Source organism: Acartia tonsa, chromosome 2, assembly GCF_053477335.1.
Source record: "Acartia tonsa isolate MP-2025a chromosome 2, ASM5347733v1, whole genome shotgun sequence".
In the NCBI taxonomy this organism is placed as follows: Eukaryota; Metazoa; Arthropoda; class Copepoda; order Calanoida; family Acartiidae; genus Acartia; species Acartia tonsa.
This window is the reverse complement of record NC_137261.1, coordinates 8623306-8639313: the sequence shown is the minus strand read 5'-3', so window position 1 is coordinate 8639313 and position 16008 is coordinate 8623306. Positions and strand designations below refer to the sequence as shown.

General features: G+C 31.2%; 2 protein-coding genes and 1 long non-coding RNA gene across 3 annotated transcripts; 1 reads left to right on the top strand and 2 right to left on the bottom strand.

The window, feature by feature from the left end:
- Positions 1 to 5319, bottom strand: LOC145303869 (N-alpha-acetyltransferase 30-like). The gene is made up of 7 exons (XM_080145527.1): positions 5007 to 5319; positions 4471 to 4534; positions 4097 to 4167; positions 3719 to 3773; positions 3255 to 3347; positions 2542 to 2650; positions 1 to 1367 (listed from the first exon to the last, which is right to left on the bottom strand). The coding sequence occupies exons 1-7, from the start codon at positions 5192 to 5194 to the stop codon at positions 1312 to 1314; spliced, it is 636 nt and encodes a 211-aa protein (XP_080001653.1). The 5' UTR covers positions 5195 to 5319; the 3' UTR covers positions 1 to 1311.
- Use1 (Vesicle transport protein Use1) lies at positions 5314 to 15447 on the bottom strand. Its single transcript, XM_080145516.1, has 10 exons — positions 15364 to 15447; positions 14653 to 14707; positions 14277 to 14417; positions 8703 to 8760; positions 7374 to 7464; positions 7109 to 7213; positions 6764 to 6851; positions 6409 to 6471; positions 5756 to 5849; positions 5314 to 5515 (listed from the first exon to the last, which is right to left on the bottom strand). Exons 1-10 carry the CDS (start codon positions 15399 to 15401, stop codon positions 5457 to 5459), a joined length of 792 nt encoding a protein of 263 aa, XP_080001642.1. The 5' UTR covers positions 15402 to 15447; the 3' UTR covers positions 5314 to 5456.
- Positions 11030 to 12294, top strand: LOC145312696 (uncharacterized). The gene is made up of 5 exons (XR_013877081.1): positions 11030 to 11194; positions 11409 to 11525; positions 11632 to 11698; positions 11840 to 12044; positions 12245 to 12294. It is a non-coding gene; the product is annotated as an uncharacterized LOC145312696 (long non-coding RNA).
- Positions 15448 to 16008: the final 561 nt, after the last annotated feature.

Genomic DNA, 16008 nt, shown 5'->3' with positions numbered 1-16008 from the left:
TGAATCAAATAATAGCAATTTATTTGGATTGAAATAAAGATTTAATGTGTAAACATTGTTCAACAATTTATCTTCTCAGGAAAGCTTTAATTCAAGCTTCATCAATCTAAATTAATAATCTCTAATTTCCAAATAAAGTTAACAATGAAACTTAAATACATAGTGATAACAATGCAGTAGTACGAGAGATGAGAAAATTATAAAATCAAATCGTAATTTTATTACTTTGGTGTAATTCAAGTTTATTAATACATTAACAATTAAACGTTGGATTTTTTTAACCATTTAAATTGCAAATATATTAATTTCTTAAAGGGAACTATCCACGAACAAGAGCAAGTGATTCTAAGCACCTTCCAGCATTGATCCATAGTATTTTTTTTAGTGAATACACTAGGTTTATTTTTAATATTTGGTTTATCGACTAAAAATTATGATTCGACATGGTTTTATATGGAAAAAACTTTGAAATGTTAAGCATTTATTGGTGCAATATCATCAAATGTTTTGATGGGTTCAAACTGTTGTTTAAAAGCCTTGACATAAAAGTATATTATTTTGATTAAAAATGTATATTTAGAAAAGGGTTGGAAACTTGTAATCTTGTTTAATTAATTTGATGCTTTTCTGTCGTGTTATTTTATTTTGTCCTTAGAACTCAACAAAGCATTTGATGATATTGCATCAAAATATGCTTTACATTTCAAAGTTTTTTCATATAAAACCATGGTAAAACATAACTTTTTAGTCGATAAACCAAATATTAAACATAAACCTAGTATAGTATATTTATTTTAAAAAATACTATGGATCAATGCTGGAAGGTGCTTAGAATCACTTGCTCTTGTTCGTGGATAGTTCCCTTTTGTCGAAAACTATTTAATTTCAAAAGCGAATAGAACATTTTGAATATGACCTAACGCTAACAATAGCGAATATTTTTATTTGACTAACGATATGAAATCACAATAACTTGACAAGAATCCAATTTCTTTAGTTTTAAGTCGATATTAACTTGATAAAAATTAATTATCATTACTCTAACTTCAAAATTGTTTATATAACTAATAAATACAACTTTGACCAATAATAATTTCACTAAAATAACAAAATGTAAAGTTAGGATAGATAGGTCATTTCAACGATTAAGATTACTTCTCACTTCCTACCCAACTTTTTGATGTATGTTTTTTCTTCAAATAATTCCTAAAAATAAGGAACAAAAATGTAAACCCAACAAAAAATGTCATTTTTAAAAGGATTTAAATTGAATGAAACGACCAAATGTATATCCTCCATTAAGTTACGGAATCATCTTAGCCATAATTTCAATCTCAGTGCATCAACCCCATTGAGGTAGTATCTGATAATTATTTCATTCATTATTTTCATAAAAACATTTCTCAAGTAAAATTATCAGTAAAGGTTAGGTAAGAAATATTATAAGAAACGATAAAATTATCACTAATTCTATTGTAACAACCGCAGCTTTTCCAATCCAACAATTTTCAGTCTTTTACTGAGAATATCACAAGGTATTCTAATAATTCATACAGTGTGTTTTTTTTATGAGAACTTTTTTGAAAGCATTTTTACCCCACTTATAGTTATCAGAATTTAATGATTAACAGCTTATTTTCTTCGTTTTTATAACCATTTTTAGAACATCAAAAAAATATTTCAGTTTTTATTTAAAAAGTACAGTAAAATCAAAAATTCAAAACTTAGGTGTCAACATCTAAAAAAGATTTTAGCGCATTTTTCTTAAGCTCAAATCTTCTACCCTTTGCGAGAATAAAATTGGATTTTCAGTAGTACACTTTGGGGGGCCAGTACTCCCTCCCTGGTTGAGATATGGCCTTCAAACTTTAATATGTTCTAGTACATGTCCCCAATAGTATCTGTATCATTTTTTAACTCTTTATCTCAACTTTGAAGCGTTTTGCAGCCATTCTTGCAAAGGGTAGAAGATTTGAGCATGAGAAAAATGCGCTAAAACCATTTTTAGATGTTGACACCTAGGTTTTGAAATTTTATTTTACTCTACTTTTTTAATAAAAACTGAAATATTTTTTTGATGTTCAATAAATGGTTATAAAAAACGAAGAAAATACGCCATTAATCATTAAATTCTGATAAATATAAGTGGGGTAAAATTGTTTTCAAAAAAGTTCTCATAAAAAAAACACACTGTATATCATTATTGTTTTACAGTCAACTTTTTTTGCTTGGCTACTTTAAAACAAATTTTCTCAATTTAAAGAATAGTTATTTCTGGCATCATATTATAAACAGCTTTCCGCGGATATAAAATGTACAATTATTAGATTAAAACCAGTCTTTTTAGCCCGGAGATGCCAAAGGTTCGGCCTAAAAGTTTTTTATTCGTAGAAAACTGAAAAAATACGATGCTAGACATTTTTTTTCGTTTGGATGAGAACCGGTTATAATCCACCGGATATTAATCGATTTCGAATAAATAAGAGAAAGTATTTTCCTTATCATTTAAAAATTGTTTAATCTTAATGAATAATTTCCTGAAAAGTCGTTTATCCCTCAAGAAGCCCAGCCTCTCGTAGAGCATTAGTGCCGCGGTGTTGGTGACCTCTGTCTCCAGCACCACCTCATCCGCCTCGTCACAGATCATAGCCTAGATATATAGATAATGACCTCTAGGGGGCGTGGCGTCGCTTTGAGTTTCAGACCTCTCCACGCACCTTGAAACATTCTCTGCGTCTTAAAATTTCGGTGTGCAGCGTCCGATAGATAACCTTCCCTTTGATTACACTACCTTTTTCTGACAGACCTAACTGTGCATTGTAGTTGCGCTTGTTTTGGGCATTCCCCTAAAATTCTAATTAATAATGTCGCGCATCTGACCTGGCAGTGGTAGGAACCATTTTTAACGTCTTTAGTTATGATGCGGTGATAGATAAATAGTCTCCCGTAGAAATTCATGTTAGCAGATGCCTATGGCATGTGTAATAAATAACATATTAGCATTTTTTCAAAACCAAAATATTAGAAGCTTAGAAGAAACTACTTACTAGTTCTTAAACATCTAATATTATGATGTTTATCGGTCTACCCATCTTACTCAAATGATCTTAAAATCTTATAAGTGGATTTTGTTAAAATGACATACAGGAAATATTCTGTATCTATAAAAGTATTTCTCCTAAAAAAAGCACCACATAGGGTAGGAAGGGGGTTATGGGGTCCAAAATTTGATTTGAGTGAAAGCACAAACTTACCTCTATAGCTTTAGTAACTAAAGTAGCTCCTATCTTCTTTTTTCTAAAATTTTTATCCACAGCCAACATAGCAATATATCCTCGTTTAACCATCTTAAAAGAGGTTAATATTTTAAAAAATAGTTAGGTAAGAAATTTCTGAATTTCATGTTTAGAAATTGGACTATAAAGTGATTTTAGTTAGTTAAAAAAATCATAATTCTAAAAGTAATTATAACAAAATTTCATGGGTGTATATTCTGCTTGAGATCCCCGGCTAAGGGGCAGTGGGTGGACTGAAAAAACGTAGGGGAGGTAATGAAAAAAAAAGTGAACTGAATACATCAGCTGAGAGTAGTTCATTGCATCTACTTCATTGATTTTTCCCCTCCTTGGGATAAAAACTAGGATGAAGAGAAAAAATATATTTTTGCAAAACATTAATCTTGTGCAGAATATGCACCCCTGCAAAATGTAATACTCACCATTTTATGATAATCTAATTTGCAGACTATAGCACCTACATATTCTGAACCATATCTGTGGGAAATAATATGTTCTATGCAATTTTTAAATATATTTTTTTTATGAGAGACAGCCAATTGGTGCTAACACTAAAAATAAAATCTACCAAAAACAAAGTCGGTATAAAAACCAAAACCCAAAAACCCAACAGTATTTTGTGGGTTTTGAAACCAAAAAAAGCTTGTGACACGTAAAAAATATCAATACTTTTTTAAAAAGACCTCTAAAATCCCGGTTGTTTAAAAACCCATTGGGACAGGTTATTTAAAAAAATAGTTTTTTTTTCAACAATAAATAAAAGCTGCCAGTAGACAAAATAAATATTGCATAGAACAAACCTTGCTAAAAAGCACAAATTTGGCCAATTATGTATAAAATATCTATATGTGTATATACTGTATGGTTCTGAATCAACAGAATATTACAGTCAAATATCTTAAATTTCTTAGTCTCATTATCCACTGAAATTTAGGTAGGTATCAGTTTAAGGAAAGTTAATTCTAACTAATCTTTCAAATACAGAATTAGCCGCTTGTATTAGAATATAATATTACACAGTTACTTGTCAAGCACTACTACTAAGATTAAATACTATTTTAGGAGAGAATCGATCTAGAATTTTTAAGTGAATCGTGAAACGGCAAGGGATATTTATTTATATACACATGAAGGAAAAAAACAAAATGATTTATTTGACTGTCAAGTTTCCTGATAAATCTGCTTGAATTAATTTGATGATGGCAGGCATCTGAAGCTCGCTGGTGTAACTTTCAAACCTTAATAATGAACCCCTTGAAATATATTTTTAATAAGACATATTATCCTATTTAAAATAATAGATTAGTCGCTTTCATAAATTGCGTTGCAATTACAGGCAAACAAGGTGTTACAATATTTAAGATATCTTACACTGTTAACAATGTTACGGAGTGGCTACGCTACTACAACTAAATTTTAATTTACAACTCGACATATCCATTTCTACGCCGAACCGACAGACAGGGCTATTTACTAAGGAGTAGCAATACTACCATATATTATTAACTAGCAGCTGCGCTCCTAGCATCTAGGAGCATTAAATTAGAAGAAGCAAGGAAAGTAGGAATCTAGTCTAAAAACATCTATGGACTTTTAAAAAGGTTCCATAAACTGGAGAACTCAATCGGTTCAGTAGTTACCGAAATCTTGAGCTAAATACAAAAAACCTTACTGCTTTATATAATAGGATATCTAAATATAATTTCTTACTCTATTTGAACTTCATTAGAAAGTGATGATTGTGGTGAGAATTGCCCTTCATTTTGGCCCTCTCCTCCCTTTTCTCTCTCCCCCTTTTCTTCACTGGGCGCGCTAGGCTCATCTGACCGTTCGTTGGTTTCATCTGACCGCCCGCATTTATCCTTTTTCGGGTCAGACATTTTAGGAGCGCTCACCATTGGCAAAGTTTTACACACTTGCGCTTACATAAAAATACTTTAATTGTTTAATTTTTTACTACAAGAAAATTGTTTTTTAACTATTTTTATTTTTAAACTTCACACGACTATTTGATCCATTTTTATATCTGAAATTAAGGCATGTTGATAACAAGAATAAAACAATTTTTAATTTAACAATAAAATGCATCTAAAATGAACAGACAAATAGATAAACATAATGTAAAAATATCACATTTGGTAGTGTTATGATGCTACAATATTATAATTCAGTTCTCACTGGTAATTTTTTCTTAAACAGTTTCATTAATAACACCATTCCTGAAAAAAAGAGGATTCATATTTTTTTACGTAATATTTCATTTGTAAATAAGCGTTGTTAATCATAGGACGAACTTTGTCTGGAAGTCATAACTGTGCATGCAATTTCACTGCACAATCATAGGCTACTTCAGTTTATTAATCAAAGCCACATTCAACATAATAAGTCGTAGCTTATGTTTCACTATGAGTCAGACTCGATCCTAACACCTCCGGCAGCAAGTTATTTGTAAATCTTACCGACAAAAGTCATGAGAACCATAAACATGGCCAACCAAATCCAGCATCTACAATTCCAGCGGGATGCAAGCTTCGATATTCTACCTCCTTCATTCTAAAATTAAAGTAAAGGAATAGAGGGGGCACGAACTATATGTAACTACCCACGGGGAAGGGACCCTGTGCCGACGCATAATGGGGTCTCTGAATTTCAGTTAATAACGTCAGAAATATAAATACACAGCCTAGTCGATACAAATGAACAGAAAGTAATTTGCTAGCAGACGAAAACGATCCCCACCACTTGAGCCAGGTAGCTGTTTGGATAAAACATCTATACATTACTTATACACTTATTATTCTAAAAATTAGTATTTATTAATATATTTTTCTATACAATAATTGAGAAAATTTCATAAATCGCACAATATTTTACATTTTTACATCTGAATCATTAGAAAAAGGCTTCGCTTTACTTTATGTTTTGTGTTGTTGTACTAACTAGTTTGGATACAAGGATAAAGTAGTTGGATATAATATCTTAACCACAAGTGTGAAATTATACATACGTTTGGATTTCAATATTTGGAGGTAGATCAATACCTTTCCCTGTATCCCTGATTATAGAGAAGCTGTATCAAAATTAAGAAAATGTAAATATACTTAGTACTTACATCTAATTTTGATAAATTTTCATCAGCTTTTCTATTAATTTTCTCCACTCTATCTGTATCTTCCTACAATAATACAAAAAATTGGTTTGGGTAGGTACTTTTTAATATAAAAACTTAAGGGGGAAAAGTAAAATATCGACAACATTCAATAAGAAATTCGATAACAATAACATGTCAAAAGGCCAATTATGTTCTGGTTAACCAAATAAATTGATGCTTTGCTCATAGCAGCTGCAGTTAAATTTTTAACTCTCTGGTCCAAACAACTGCACTGTTGAATGCAGCTGTTAAGCCATGCTAAAGTTTCAACCTTCAGCATATGAAATAACTGATAAGAAAAATATTTAAATACTACCTTTACAATAGTTTGGGCAACTAAAGATTGTTCCTTTAATCTTTTTGTCATACTGATCATTTCTTCTGCAATTTTCTCTTGCTCATCCCTTTGAAAAAAGTAAAATACCTAATAATTTAATGGTTATTTTGGAGTTTATTTTTGATTGACTTCTAAAATATTTCTAGTTTTTAAACAAAAAAAAACGTATTTGGTTTCATAGGTCATACATAAACATTACACAAAACAAATGAAATATATAATTTCCTTTTAGTTAACTGGCCAATAAATGAGTCTCGAGTTAGCAAGCTATTTTTTCTCCTGTCATAATATCCGATTCCACAAAACAAGATATTATATAATTACCTATGCATAGCTAAAAGTTTATCAAAGTCTTGTTCTTTAAAATCAGTTGTCATAGAATCTGGATTTCGTCTGCCAAACAGCTGTTCCCGTTGTGTCTGATGCGCTCTGCAAGTAAAACGAATCATGAGTCAATTATGTCTTCAAATAAAATACTTTTTATTATATATTAATGTTATCTTCTTTAAATCAATCTTCCCAATTTCCCTTAAAAATATATCATTCGAAATCATTGTAAAAAAGAAGAATTCAAATAATTAATCCTTACCTTTCAGCTGCTTTCTGAGCAATTTGTTTTGACATGGTATCACGAGTAAAGGCGGGACCTTGCGGTAATAGCAAGGGCTTCTGAGATGGTGCTAAAAATCAAAGTGTTAAAAAGTTTGAAAGAAGAAACAGTTCAATATACTTTCTTTTTTTAGTAGGTATACAGATTTAACAAAAAAATTTTGTTCATTTGTCTTGTTAAGAATTAAGGTTTATAGGTATGTAAATATTCTCTAAAAAGGACAACTAGGTGAATCCAATAGTTGGCCTCAAGAACAGACCTACTGATATCCTATCAGTTTTTACAACTGTGATGAAACCAAATCGACAAGCAAAAAATAAAGTATAACTTTAAAACTTATCGGTTTTAATTACCCATATCAACATTACACGTTTCATAAAACAATAAAAATATTTTCACTTCTATAAAAATTGGAAAAGTTTTGTTTTAAATAATAAAATAACGTCTTTTGAGTGCAGAAAAAAACATATGAATATTTAATATGAAAATATTCTTGTGAAGAATATTTGAAACATAGTTATGACATCAGTAAACTCAAAAACAATATAAATAATTCCTAGATTTAGAGCAAGTTAAATTTTCTAAGTGCATATGAAGCTCGAGTAAAATCAAAACAGAACACAGCGATCACCAATAAAGTTTAATGGAGAATATAGCTTATTAATACACTGTGTAAATAGTAATTTTAGAAGTTAAATCAAACCAATTTGCGATATTTATAAGCAAAGACTCTTTGGTAACAACTATAAAGTTGTTTCTTTGTCCATATTATACCCAATTGTTAGAGGATTTTCCAGGTAAGGTTTGAAATTAAATAGAACAATTTTTAGATGTTTTATAATACGATTATAGTTATCCGTTACCAACAGATAGACGTAATTACCGATCCTTAAATGTAAAAACATTGCTTTAAACCAAGGAAAACTTGTCATGATTAGCAAAAGAAGGACAATGCCTAAATAAATCAACCAGTTTATTCAGTAAATGACGGAAAACTTCAAACTGCATAAAATATCATATATACCAAGCAATATGTTCTTGCATAAGACAATGGCCGATAAATTGATGTACAGTGTTCATCCCCAATGAAGATGTACAAAATTATCCCTTCTGTAGATTACAATTAGTGGTTAAAACGTTTGGACACTCAATTTTATGAGCCAACCAATAAAAATTCATTAATGTCCCTAAAGTTGTAATTGTTAAGTTAATGAATAAAAAACGATTTTATAAAACGTTGGGGACTAGTGTAATAACTAAAAAGCTTATCAATGTCTCCTCCCTCCCTGTATTAAAATACACACTTACATTTTCCATCTAATTTATCTTCAGAGTTGGAGCTAGAGTAACCTTCACTTGTAACTTTCTGAAAATAAAAAAGTTTAATTGACAATTTCAGTTGAAAACTTGTAAACGTAATAATCATCTTTAGTAGCGCAGCCCCTTTATATACTTTCTTTAATGTATGTCAGAAAATCTATCGATACTTAGTACGAAAATATAATATATCAGTGCTATATAACTGGACTAATTAAAAAATATACAAAGTAACTTAAAAACTGTATAACATTCATATCAATACACCTTTTCTTCTAAAATATCGTTTCACTACCTGTGGACACAGTTGTTCTGATTATAAGTTCAAAGACTTTTTATCGAATACTTACTTTTTTCTTATGTGACATATTACTTTCTTAGAACGTTTTTTTTGTTTCTAGATTTAAAATTTATACCTAAGTAAAACTAAAATTTCTTTTATTCTATTTTCAATAAGATACCTACCTAATCCATATTATATAATCCGTTTATATAAAAATATACTTGAATTCCCTTAACTTCAATTTTCCAAAGATACATCCACTATATTTCTGCCTCTTTTTTTTATGAACAGGGGTGTATATTCTGCACAAGACTCATTTTTCCCCTGCTAAAAAATATTTTATCCCCCCCCACTATGTTCCAGCGAGTGACAAATAATCGTTTTTTACTTTTTGGAAAATACACTTTTAAACAATTGTTTAGTAATATACACAAGTTTTTGGAAATAAAGCCGAAAGAATTAGCTTTTTACTATGAAAAATAAGAATTTTATGTGTAATTATACCAGAGGTATGGAATTAAGTTCCTTTTCATCATTGTTAACAACTATTTTTAAGGTCAACTAAACTACATTTCAAATCAGTGTGGACCCTTTATTTCTAAAGCTATTTTTAAGTATTATATATTTTTGGAATCAGTATGTAATAATTTATACAGGGTGGGCCAGATAAATCCGGACTTTTTCTTATTTTTAAACAAATGAACATAAAATCGTCAATTTTAAAGATTTTATTGAATTTTAAAAACTGGGAAGTAAACTAGGTATATGACTATTAGATTATTCAATAAAATCGCCGCTAGCCTCAATCACCGCCTTTACCCGCCCCCTAAACCGGCCCCCGATCCTGGTCACCATGTCCCTGTCCAACAGGGGGAAGTTCTCCTTGATAGTGGCAATGAGAGATGTCTTTATGGTATAGGCGCGTCTATTAGTTCGTGCTTTAATGGCGCTCCAGGCCAATAAGTCAATTGTATGAAGATCAGGGCTGCTGGGAGGCCACATCTCCTTAGGGACGTGAGTAACCGCAGGATCCAAATATACCCATCGTTTAAGCTACCATTCGACACGGCGGCTCTTATTTTGGCCACAGTTAAGCTAGAACAACGTTTTATACCTTTTTGTAAATGGCATGAAGATTAAGCTATGGTTATTATCGCAACACATAGTCTAATACGATTTTTAAGGTTCCAAATGGGCCCATGTAGTCGAGAACCAAGAAATTTTCAAGATTATTGACATTTTTGACACCTTAAAATCTGCCACGTTTCTCTTTGCCGGAGTACTACGGACAAACCAGATGTGATAGAGCTTTAGTTTTTTCTAGTGCCTTCATTAGGTATCTAACAGTATCTCCAGCAAGTTTTATAAGTCTATCTCAGCTACAGATGGGCTGAGATCAGATTTAGTGGGCCCATATTGATAATCTAGGGTAAACTAGCGCTCATTTCGAATCTGCCATGTTGAACATAAGCACTGCCAGCACGGAGTACACATCCTCTGTTTTATATTTAGAAGGAATCCAGTCAAATCACCCCACGAAGACTGAGAGAAGGCTTCCCTAACAAGGCCAAAGTTTAGTAATTTAAAATATGTTAAAGTAAACTCACGCAACCTATTTCTTCACCATAGAGCAAAAAATATGTATCGGAACTAATGCTAATTACTTACAAAACTTAAATTTATATTAAATTGTAATTGTTTAATGCAAAAGCCATTTTTATTTTTAAATTCATTTCTAGCAAAGAATATTTAATTTTGTAAAAAAAAGAAATATGAAATATTGTCCAATCTATGTATGTGATTAATCTATGACGCGCAAGCGTTCAAATCTCCATATTCGTTGTACCAGTCTAACGTCAGCCATCTTACTAAAAGCAAGGGAAAATAGTCTATCTAAAAGTTTAAAGAAAAATGTTATTTTTTGGTACAAAATACACATTTTAAATCAATTCAAAGCATTTATAAAATTAATTTAAGCTTTTTACTTCCAATTTTAATAGTTTTTAACAACTTATTTTGTTTCTTTTAAGCAAAAATTGGTTAAATTAACTATCGTTAAATTGTATTATATATATATGTAAAAAGTGATAAAGAAACCTATATCTACATCAAATAATATGGGCTAATCCATTTCAGAAAGTGCTAACGAGTGAAAAAGTTCTCAAAATGTAATATTAAACTGTCTCTGCTGAGATACAAGGTAAAACAAATATTAAAATAGTCAATTCATTCACCCAGCGAAGCCGCATATGCAAAGATTTCATTTAAACCAAAGTTGAAGATATGATTCCATTGAATTCACTGTTCCTATTTAATTGTAAAGAACCAATAAATGAGTACCGTAACGGCCTCCAAGTTAACTTTAAAAGCATTGTAGTCCATTAAAAGTTTGGGCTTAATTTGATATTATTAAGGCCTGGAATTAGCTGAGCCTGTTGAGAGTGGATCTGCCCTCTTTATCTCTAGTGGAGAATTTTGTTGGTGCCCCTCGTGACGGATCAGAGGGAAAGCTTGAGCACGAAGAACCATAGGTAAAATGTTGTTGATTGAATAGCTACCTAATGAAATTTGGAATCAAAGTTATAGTGTAGATTGCTGCCTATCCAAATATCACCTAATCATGGTTTTTCGTTACAGGATTCACCAAGTGGAACGAAGAACTTGGAACCAATAGCGAAAAAGGAGATCCTTCGCTAAAATTAAGGTACAGAATACTCACCTTTATATTAATTCCTTCAAATTAATTAGAAAGCCTCAAAGTCAAAGCTTAAAAACACAGAGTTACCCTTGATTATTCTATAAATGGTGCTCCTTCTAACATAAAATATATGATTGATGTTTTTAGACTGAAATTCTGCCACTGTAACACCGATTCATATGGATTTATCCTCAAATCTGGCCTGTGGTCTGAAGTATTAAGTCCTTGACTGCCGTGGAATTGTTCTGTATTGATTACTGCTGTGGATATTTGCTGTTGTTTATGTTGATGAGATGATCTGATAAGCCTGTAGTTCTGGAAATTATTAAGTGGAAAGAGCTGGATTCGAGAAGTAAGTTTTACATTCTTTGACTAATGAACCATTGGATTGTTTTAATGAAATGCACTATTCTGAAAAGCCCGAAATCGAAAAAAGACTTTAAAAAGAAACTAACAAAGCAATGCAAATTTTAGTATTTTAATTCTGTATTATACTTTATTGTTTTATTTGTAGTTCATTTATAACAACCTAATTCTGTGATTTTATTTTAGGTTGTTTAAAACCGCTGTATTCTACCTGAATAAACGAGTATTGAAAGCTTTTTTGATTGTTTTACTGGCAGCTGTTCATTCTGGGACACCTGCCGCACTGCTACATCTCTAACTAGTGGGCTGTAGTACATCCTCCATCCTCCAAAAATTTTTATGGGCCAAAAGGTAATTACCTAAGCTTTTTATAGTGTGGTCAAACGTCCTGATTGGTCAAGTAGTTTTGGTGCTATGGCCGTTTGAAAAAAGTCCGGATTTATGTGGCCCACCCTGTACGTTTAGCTTTTAAAAGAAGTCAAACCTCCATTTTTTGATGTAATTGTGGATGGTTTTCTTAGCATACCCGATTTCTGTAAAATAGACAATTTTCTTCTAATGAAAATTTTACGTTTGGTTCCAGATCTCTTAAGCGCAAAAGAGCGCAAGCAAATCCTCTTACATGGTGATATTAGATGTATGTATAATACCAGAGAACTTTACCCTGTGTATGCGAAAGTATGCGAAGTTTGTTTTTTTAAGCCCTAAAGATACTGGGTCTATCAAAAAATAACAATTTTTTGAAAGTAAAAGTAATTTATTTTCTACTTATTTAAAACACATATTCATTTAAACTAAAAGTAAAGAAAAGTTTTAAACAAAGATTATCCCTAAATGTCTAGGCTCTTATCTGAACCATTTTACCTTTTTAATGGGGGGGGGGGGGGGGGGGAATGCCTCACTTATATCCACATCTGAACCCATTAAAGCTAGAAGTTAAAAAAATTTTATGTCGTTTTCTAGTTCAAATATAAATTCTTATTTAATTCGTTAGCATTATTTACTCCCTTCACCCTTTTATAAGCAACCTTTTTCCAAAGGTGCTTTCATACTTATTAAAAAAAGACAAGTAGAATTTGTATTGTTTAAGATAGAAAATGCTTCTTTTCAAGTAAATTGAAAATAAAGTGAAAGTCTTACATATCAAAGATTTATAGAGATTAGATAATGGCAGAGAAATTAATGTACATTCCCAATGCTAATACACAAAATTGCCTCTTCTATAAATTACAATTAGTGATTGAAACGTTTGGACACTCAACTAATAAACCAACCAATCAAGATTCAATGAAAGTCCAGCAAATTGTTATGCCTACAAATAAGAAAACGCTATTTGGTGAATTTGGGGACTATTATAATAAACAGCCCATTGTCCCCTTCCTCCCTACATATACACACAGAAAATAAATAAGAAATAGGCTCATCTGTATGTCAACTTTAGATTAGAAATCTCAAAATATAAATTTCGGCGGCGGCGGTCGGAGGGAAAACGGCGGCAGATTTTCATATGATTTCAGTAGGTCATACATACTTGTTAGAATAGCTTATGTTTAAAATTTGAAGTCTATAGGTAAAAAATTGCGGTATCAAGAGCTGTTTAAAGATTTCTGAGGGATCAGGACCTGCAGGATCATACCTGGACCCTGAAATTGACTTAGACACTAAAATTTGATATTGGTATGTACTGGTATAGGATATTTTAGTATTTGGTAACTTAAAATGCTTAGTTTAAGGCAAACAAAATATTTTTGCTCTTTACCTGTATGACCCTGCCAGGTTTGCTGGCATCCTGTGCCAGCCAGGATGGAGATATTTAAAATTTCGCCATTATATTGAAAGATATATGGATACTTATTGCTATTTAAATAAAATTTCATCAAAATTTTAAAATATACACTCTCTATGATTTTTTGTCATTTTTTGGCTTTTCTGGAACACGGTGCCCCCCCTTGTTTTTCCCCAAGGAGAGAGAAAAAATAATAAAAATAAATGAAGTAGCCCTCCCCTTTTCCCTTAAATGCATTTTGTTTATTAAAGTTTTCTCCTTTGTGCACTAAATACATTACAAATATGGCTTAATTTATTCTTTATTTTTTTATTTTTTTTTCACACCCCTCACTCACACCTCCCAGAATATCCCATGCATAATATACACCCTTGTTTAAAAATGAAATGTTACCCTTGATCTATCATGTTTTTGATCTGTATAAAAAAGTACCTTAACTAGAGTTTGTAGGAAGACAAGTTTATTTTGGTAATTTAATTTTTCGTCGCTGGTCGGAGCTGCAGGATCTGGCAACTGCGGCAGCTTTGAAAACATCTCTTCGGCCGCAGCAACGTACTTTGGTAATCGCCATTCCTATTATTTGAAACAAATAATATAATTTGCTGGTTGGGCGAAATTTAGGACTATTTCTTTTCTAACCCACATAGACAGAACTTGAGAAGTTAATGCTTTTGAACCCTTCACAGAATCAAACCCAAAAAAATGATTCGAAGTATTTAGCTTATTGATTATGCCTCATACATACATGATAAAATAAAAGTGACATGTAAATTTTACAATTACAAAAAAAATAGGATTGTAATCTTACCTCCTCTATGCATTGACTATTATTTGCTAATTCAGTTGTTTTGTTCAGAAGTAAACTAAAATTAAATATCTAGTCAACAGATAATCTAACCTACAACTAATAAATTGATTCTTTGGGGGGACAGGACGATTATGAATATCTCGCAATTTAAGTACATTTTGAAAGGGAAACGGTAAAAAAGATAGAAATCGAATGGGTCAAGAACAATTAACACTCATAAAAACAAGAACAAAACATAACAAAAAGTTTCAGAGTTCAAATCAATTTCAAGTTTATTATTTCATCAATTATACCCGCTTAAAGGAAGCCAAGTATGAATTATTAGCTCTTTGGGATATATCTTTATATGTACTAGATGCTTGTATCTTATCTACACATTAACCACTCTTCCTTAGTTGTAAGGAAGGGAATGAGGAGGGGGGTGGTTTGTTTAGTTTTGCATTTTTTGAAAACTCAACAAGATCAAAAAGTAAATAGGCAAAAAAAATGAGAATCATAGCACGGTTTGATATTTGTTTTATGCATCTCGAAAAACTTTTGAAAAAGTCAGCAAAACTGAAACCTTCCCCCCCCCCCTCCCAACACTTCTCGAATATTGTGTTTTAAGAGTGTCTACCCCCCTCCCCCCCCCCCTACCATCACACACAAAATTTTCATTTCTTCGTAAATAGAGAAGTATTTTCTTCTCCTGTTTGTCATATTTTAACTGACCTAAGATTAATTTCATTTCGAGGCTTTTTCCTCACCATTTTTTAAGCAGAATCTGAAAAATACTTAACGTTCAAAACATATTAGATAATAAAAATCGTTTTTAGATTAAAGGATTTATAAATATTGGAATTTTTAATACCGACCAAAATTTGTTCCTTTCCAACAATACAATTTTGTTTAGGCTCAAAGTTTGAAATTACATGGGTTAAAAGAAACAAATATGAATCGAAATTAAAATGTGACTTGTATTTCCAAATTAGAAATCTAAAGCTACATAAATAATATGTATTCTCATTTCGATAATGGATCACATTGTTATACATAGTAATTTAAAAACATTATAGTGTATACAAGAAAAAATCAAATAAAATGTATATTTTATGTTAATCTATGAAACTGTGGCTCTGAAAGGTAAAAATATACAATTTATGGACCAGAATGAGGTGAACTTTAATTTTATGAGATAGTCCGCGGAATTCTATTTTCAGCATTTCTTCGAAACCGATTAATATCCACCGAATTATAACCGGTTCTAAGCAACACTTTAAAATCAAGTATAGCATAGTATTACAGACAATTTTCCACAAATATTAAAATAAAAATCATAAAATTAAATCCAGTTTTGTTAGCCCGGGACTTCGGATA